General features: G+C 34.5%; 1 protein-coding gene across 1 annotated transcript; it reads left to right on the top strand.

Moving 5' to 3' along the window:
* Positions 1 to 3113: 3113 nt before the first annotated feature.
* On the top strand, positions 3114 to 6840 carry LOC145050237 (uncharacterized). Its single transcript, XM_078998519.1, has 6 exons — positions 3114 to 3313; positions 3398 to 3673; positions 4933 to 5332; positions 5759 to 5893; positions 5954 to 6238; positions 6493 to 6840. Exons 1-6 carry the CDS (start codon positions 3114 to 3116, stop codon positions 6838 to 6840), a joined length of 1644 nt encoding a protein of 547 aa, XP_078854645.1.
* The last annotated feature ends 358 nt before the right edge of the window (positions 6841 to 7198 follow it).

Genomic DNA, 7198 nt, shown 5'->3' with positions numbered 1-7198 from the left:
ATTTTAGTTGTTGTTTTAGGATTTAATTTATGTTTTGTTGTAGTTTATTTTTTAGTTAATGTTACTTTCAACATAAACTAGAGAAGAAACCCCACGTTGCGAGGTTAGAAACGGTAACGAAACTACATAAATAGGTGATTTTGTTAACGTAGATGGAAGTCATCACATAAGACATGGTTTCTATTCGATTTATTTATCATTAAAAGGTTAAAAAACTGAAAAAATTCAATAAACGCAACAAATAGACGTTGAATTAGATTGAGAATTGGAATTAGAATGGGAATGAAATTCTAGTTAAGACATCTAAACCATCATGTGACTACATGCTTATCAATTTCCTTAAAACTTTGTATTTGATACTAAACTTTTAACTCTAAATTGATACATAAAGTTGATGTAAGCAAAACCAACTTCAAAGATTAAATGATGATGAAATTGATCCTTATTGGATCCTGTATTTCCATTTACAACACATCGAACAACCTTTAAGTCCATATGCTTGACAAATGCCTAGAAAAAAAATAAAGCTATTTTTTTATATCTTGTTTATTTGTATAAATGAAAGGGAAAGTGATTCAAATTTGAGTCAACTCACATGCTAGATCTTCTCATAGAAGTTATTCAAAGCCTATAATCCAAAACAATTAATGTTAACTTAAATAATTTAAGAACTTTAAGTTAACCTGAAAATTTAAGTAACCTTGTTACATACTTTGTCATAGCCGATTACATATCTGAAAATAATGTAAAAAAAATAGATTTTACACAGGAGGAAAATACGTGTCAATCCTTCTTGCTTTAGCACCACTACCAGATCAGCACAAAAAAATAAATCTAAATGAGGACAAAACAAATATTAGAATGGAAAAAAAGACAATAACTTTAAATTTAGAAAATTACATAAATAAGTTTACATGGTGATTTTTGTTTCCACAAAAAATCTTTAAAATGTAGTTTTTTATTTTTATTTTTATTTTTATTTTTTATAATACATTAGAATTTAATTATACATAATAAAAGATTTGTAGAATGGTATTAGAAAGGTTTTTTTTTATTAATTTATGGAAATTAAACTTTATGAAAATTCGAAAGTTTTTTTTTTTTTTTTTTTTTTTTTTTTTTTTTTTTTTTTTTTTTTTTTACGAATCATCGAATGAAAATAATGGATTGGTGGATAAAGTTCATAACATCCGTGCCTAAAGCTGAACAGGTAACACCTTTCCAATGATTTTCACAAGGAACTCCACCATTGAGGTCTATTTGGTCAACTGTCCTGGTGAATTTAATCTCTAATACATAACAATAGAGCAGAGGCTACATACAATGAATCAGAACAATGTTACATTTCAAAAAAATTCAAACATCAAATAAGATAAACACTTGTAGTTTTGTAATTACATTTGACCAGAAGGCATCCTTATGTCATCTTTATTTACTAATATCAAGAACAAAAAGAGTAAACTAAAAGTACACTTTTTCACCATTTGCTCAAACTGCTATTTCCTTCTATTTGTGCGGTCTTCATTGTTTTTCCTCTTCTTCAATACAATTTTTGACACATAATTAAGAGGCTTTACTTTTCCTCTTTTTCATCATTTGCTCCAACTCCTGAAGAGACAGTAGTTCTCACTACCCCGGAAGTTAAATGTCCAAAGAAAGGTGTTCTGAATCCTCATATTGTTGAATATGGCTATTGGAGAGATGAAAGAACCATGACCTTTTGTTTGTTACCTAAGGAATCTCGTAACAAATCTCCTAAATCATTTGTTGCTCAAAAGTCACAACCAAAGCCTAAGACTTGTGCCTTTGTCCCAAAACCTATCTCGAAGCTTAAAAGCTCCACAATGTTGGGTACAAAGTTATCTATGTATGACTTTGTAAATGGTTTGACTTTTGTAGAACCACTTGCATGTGGTAAAATGGCCTTGTGACATGATATATATATATATATATATATATATATATATATATATATATATATATATATATAGAGAGAGAGAGAGAGAGAAATAGATGTAAACACCTCTATATAAGGTGAGTTTATACCACTTGTAGAGGTGTGCTTGAGAGATGTAACATTGACAGTGTCAGTGTGTGTTAACTATGTAGATTTAGATCTAGATCCTTTTTTGTAAACACCTTTCATAATCGAATGCATCTCTTAAACACCAAAATCACCGTGTTCACTGTTTGTTATTTAATTCCGCACACCAAACCACTGCTCATAATTAACATCAATTGGTATCAGAGCAGGAATCATACTGTAATGATCTGATTTTCATATTGTATCAAACATATTTTGAGTCTCTTTTTGGATTCAAAAGTTTCCGCTCTTTTGATACTGAAAATCATCTTTGATCTTCACTTATGATTCGATTTTGCAACAAGTTTGTTTAATCGAGTGTTCAGTTTTCTTTTTTTGAAGAATTCATCCCTTAATTCTCAAATTTCTGAAGCTTTTCTGAGAATTCATCCGTACATCAATGGCAAATTTCAATATCAACACAATGAATTCCTTTTCTCATTTGCTAGGATCTTCAAAAAAGATTCCTATGCTTATTCCAGAGTAGTGTGATCAATGGGCTTATCGCATGGAAGACTACCTGAATGAACTGGATGAAGAGCTTTGGGATTGTATTACTGGAAATGTTCTTCCTCCAGCAAATGTTCAAAATAGTGGTTCATCTGCTTCAACTCAAAGTGTCTCAGATCAAACTACAAGACAGAAGAAGAATGAGAAGAGGTGTATGAGAGAGCTTCGTGGTGCTCTTCCTCCGATTGTTTATAACTACGTTCGTAGTTGTAAATCTGCAAAAGAGATCTGGAATACTCTCAAAGAAAAGTTTCAACGGAGTGAAATGATGAAAATCAATTCTGTGAAGGATGGTGAATTTATCGAACTTTATTACAATCGCTTGAATGAACTCATCTACAAATACAATCACAATGGAATAACCAGGTCAACCATGGAGTTTAATCTCACTTTTGTTATGGGACTATGAAAAGAATGGCGAAATGTTAGTCTAATGGTGAAGAATCAATAGAGCTTCAATACCTCAACTCTGAATGATCTTTACAATTTGCTGAAAACTCATGAGCCAAAAGTTATTAAAATGGCTGAAGAATCGAATATAAGCTTAGGAGGACCACTTGCTTTAGTCTCGAAAGTATATGAGAAAGAAGCTACTGAAAAAGAGAGTTCTGATGATGAAGGCTTGATTTTTAACTCAGATAACGAAGCCATGACTTTTTACTCAAACAATAAAGTGAAGAGATTTTATAAAAAAGCCATTTGGTTTGAAAGTAGGGACTGGTAAGGCAAAAGTGAGTTTTGTTGGAAAATTGAATAAGGAGAAGAAGTTCAAAAAGAAAGAATTAAATTCTAAAGATTCGAAAGTCGAAAAGAAGCTCAAAAAGGTGACTCTGGTGTCAACTGTCACTATTGTCATGGCACAAATCACATGGCAAATGATTGTATCCTTCAAATGAAAGAGGAAAAGAAGAATAAGATCAAAGAAGAAGCTTACTATGTCGAACGTCTGGAAGAGGTGAGAGCAAAAGTGAAAGGTATGTTATTCGTGGCGAGAGGAGAAGGGAATGAAGATAGAACATATCAAATCTGGTCGTCAGGATCAGACGATGAAGAAATGCGTAATCCTACGCATGGTGCAATGTATGTGAAGTTTGAGGAAGAAGATGAATAGAATATAACTAGTCGTTGCTCGATGACAAAAAGTGGAGACAAATCACCAATGACCACAAAGGTACGTTCTATACTTCGATCTTTTAATATTCCTTTTGGCAAATTTTTGAGTCTCGAAAGAAACAAGATGATTTGCAAAAGAAAAAGACTGAAAAGACAATGTCTAAAAAAGTTAAGACAATGTCTACTTCAAGTTCAGTTAATAAGAAAAATCCCGCTCTATCCAAAAAACATTTGTCTCAATCAACTTCAAAAAATGATTTTTCGAAAACAAAAAATAAAGAAACAAAGTTTTTTATCACAAAATCATCGTCAAACATCTCATGAAAAGAAGTTTTTAAATTCACAATCATTGAAGAAGTTTCATTCTACTAATCAAACAAGGTTTTCCAATGATGGTTTTTCAAAATCATTTCAATCACAGAACTTTTGTGACTCTTCTGTCTAAATACTCTTTGTATCTTGAAAGCATAATTAAGCTGATACTAGAATATATTTACTATGTGTGTTCTTAATTCATTTCATTTTCTGATCTCGTTTCATTACTCGATTAAATAGCTCACTAATTTTGCAGGCACTCTATGCTTCAGAGCAAGAAACAATATGGTATATTGATGGTGCTTGCTTCATGCACATGACCGAGTAGAAGAACTTTCTGCAAGATCTCAAACTTTCACCAAATGCTGGCTACGTCACGTATGGAAACAACTCCAACTCTCATATCTAAGGATATGGCATCCTTACAAATGGAAACTTCTCCATTTCAAATGTGGCATATATAGCTGACTTGAAGCATAACTTCATAAGTGTAGCTCAACTCACTGATGCAAATCATCAAGTTAAATTATGCACGAAACACAGCTACATCATGACTGAAGACCGAAAAGAATACGTAATCAAGTTAAATCACAACAAGAACATGTACCTCTCGGCATCAACATTATTATTGGCAAACCTCATCTCTGCCTTCTCTCCAAAGTCCTTCATGACATCAATTGGTTACGACACCGAAGGCTTGAAATGGTGTGAGGATTGCCACTCCTCAAGTTCGAAAATGATTATTTATGTGTTGCATGTGAGTGTGGAAAGCATTTAAAGACGAGTCATCCCGTCATCATTGAAAAATCGGAGCCACTAGAACTTCTACACATTGATCTGTGTGGACCATCAATAGTAGAGAGTCTGCATCTCAAAAAATAAATTCTTGGGATTGTGGATGACTTTACTAGGTTCACCTGGATCTTTTTCTTATGGCTCAAATCAGAAACAAACTCCGAAATCATCAACTTGATCAAAGGGATTAAAGTTCTCATCAAACTCCCAGTAAGGAGAGTTCGGAGTGACAATGGTTCAGAATTCACAAATTCCACCATTGAAAACTTCCTCACCGAGAAGGGTATCAGCCACAATTCTTTTGCTCCATACACTCATCAACAAAATAGTGTAGTCAAACGACGTAATAGAACACTTGTTGAAGCTGCTCGATTCATGCTTAACTTTGCACATCTTTCGACTGAAGCTGTTTCTACCGCATGCTTTACTCAAAATAGAACTATCATCAATCGGCGCCTCAACAAAACACTGTATGAAGCCATGAACAATCAGAAGCCAAGTATCTCCTTTCTTCACGTTTTTGGATGTAGATGCTTCATCAAGAATAATCGTGACCAGCTTACCAAGTTCCAACCCAAAACTAGTTAAGCTATCTTCCTTTGATACTATACTAAATCAAAGGCTTATCGAGTTCTCAATTGGCAAACTCGTGTTCTGGAAGAAAGTTTTGACATTACCTTTGATGAAAATTTCGTTCGGAATTCTGGTCCGACCCATGTTACAACTCACACCATGGAGTCCGATGCTCCAACACCAGGATGTCCGAACCAGAAAATAATCTATGATGTTGACTTTGAGACCCTGTTCGGACCCTCAGAAATGGCTCTTGATTCAGAATCTCGAACAAGACAAACCACATTTGAAGCTCCGGTCTCCCAACATGTTTCCGTTCTGGCACCCTCTCTTCCTCAATTTGATTCTGAACTGTTTCAACCTTTTTAGGTTGAGGGGGAGAATGGTCAATCTTCCATTGAATTAGATGTGAATGGATTTCAAGATGTAGACGCTGAATTCGACTCCAATCCTATAAACATCGATGATGATGCAAATTTCATCGAATTCCCACTTGATGATGATGTCAACCTATCCGGTTCAGAAGTTCAGGGGTAGTATCATCCATAAGTTCAAACTATTTAGGGGGAGCAACACAACCCCATTGTTGATATTGGATCATCTGCTGTACAAGAACTTCCGAGATTACATGTTTGGACAAAGGATGATCCTTCGAACGAAGTTATTGGAAACCCAAACGCTGCTCAAAATGAATGTCATTTATCGGCATTTATCTCAATGGTTAAACCCAAATCCATCAAAGAAGCACTTGAACATGTTGATTGGATTACAGCCAAGCAAGAAGAATTGGCAAAATTTGATATGAAGTTTGGGCTCTTGTCCCTCCTCCTCAGAATCTCCCCATTATTGGTACTAGATGGGTGTTTTGAAACAAACTAGACGATACAGGAGTCATTATTTGGAATAACGCAAGATTAGTGGCTAAAGGATTTACACAAATTGAAGGGCTTGACTATGATGAGACCTTTTCCACTGTTGCCCGTCTTGAAGCTATCAAAATCTTTCTTGCTTATGCTGCTCATAATGGCTTTTAAGTTTACCAAATGGATGTCAAAAGTGCTTTTCTAAATGGTGAAGTTGATACTGAAGTGTATCTTTAACAGCCTCCCGGTTTTTTTAATCTATCATCTCTGAACTACTGCTACAAACTCCAGAAAGCTATTTATGGCCTCGAGCAAGCTCCTCGCGCATGGTACAAGACCCTCACTGACTTTCTCAAGCGTTCAAGCTTTCAAAGAGGAATTCTAGATCCTAGTATGTTCCGAAGATCAAATGGAAAACAATTCATGCTTGTCCAAATTTATGTTGACGACATCATTTTCGGATCCACCGATTCATCAATGGTTGCTGACTTTGCTAAGTTAATGGTTAATAGATTTCAAATGAGTATGAATCGTGAATTAAATTTCTCCATTCGTCTCCAATTCAAAAGAAGCAATAGAGGAATTTGATGGGTTTTGAGCATTCTAACACTTCCTAAGTGTACATACAACCCTAATAACCTTGGATCTATGTTTGTCTAATTATCATGCAAAGTTGAATTTCCAAGGTTATATTCCTATCTAGCATACATGGGGAACAATTTTAACTTGAATGAAAGATAGAATAACTTACCTTGTTGTTGCTTATGTTCCTTGAAACCTTGTGAGCCTAGCACCCCAAGTGTGATGCCTCAAATGCTTCACACAACACCAAATGCTCTTGGAAAGACTCTTGAGATAATACACACTTCTTCAAATCGGCCAAGCCCTCTAGTTTCTTATGTGTATATATGTGTAACCGATTTTGGTGGAGAATGGGACTCTTATA

The sequence above is a fragment of the Lactuca serriola genome, chromosome 5 (assembly GCF_051521515.1).
Source record: "Lactuca serriola cultivar US96UC23 chromosome 5, Lser_US96UC23_V15, whole genome shotgun sequence".
Lineage (NCBI taxonomy): Eukaryota > Viridiplantae > Streptophyta > Magnoliopsida > Asterales > Asteraceae > Lactuca > Lactuca serriola.
The sequence above is the reverse complement of the archived record's forward strand: the minus strand, read 5'-3'. Positions and strand labels throughout refer to the sequence as shown.

What these genes read in the sequence shown, in the direction of transcription:
- LOC145050237 (XM_078998519.1), top strand. Translation starts at nt 3,114, where the DNA reads ATGGCTGAAGAATCGAATATAAGCTTAGGAGGACCACTTGCTTTAGTC. An exon ending in AATTCCCACTTGATGATGAT is followed by an intron (nt 5,894 to 5,953) that starts GTCAACCTATCC and finishes CAAACTATTTAG; the next exon opens with GGGGAGCAACACAACCCCAT. An exon ending in TCAGAATCTCCCCATTATTG is followed by an intron (nt 6,239 to 6,492) that starts GTACTAGATGGG and finishes TATCTTTAACAG; the next exon opens with CCTCCCGGTTTTTTTAATCT.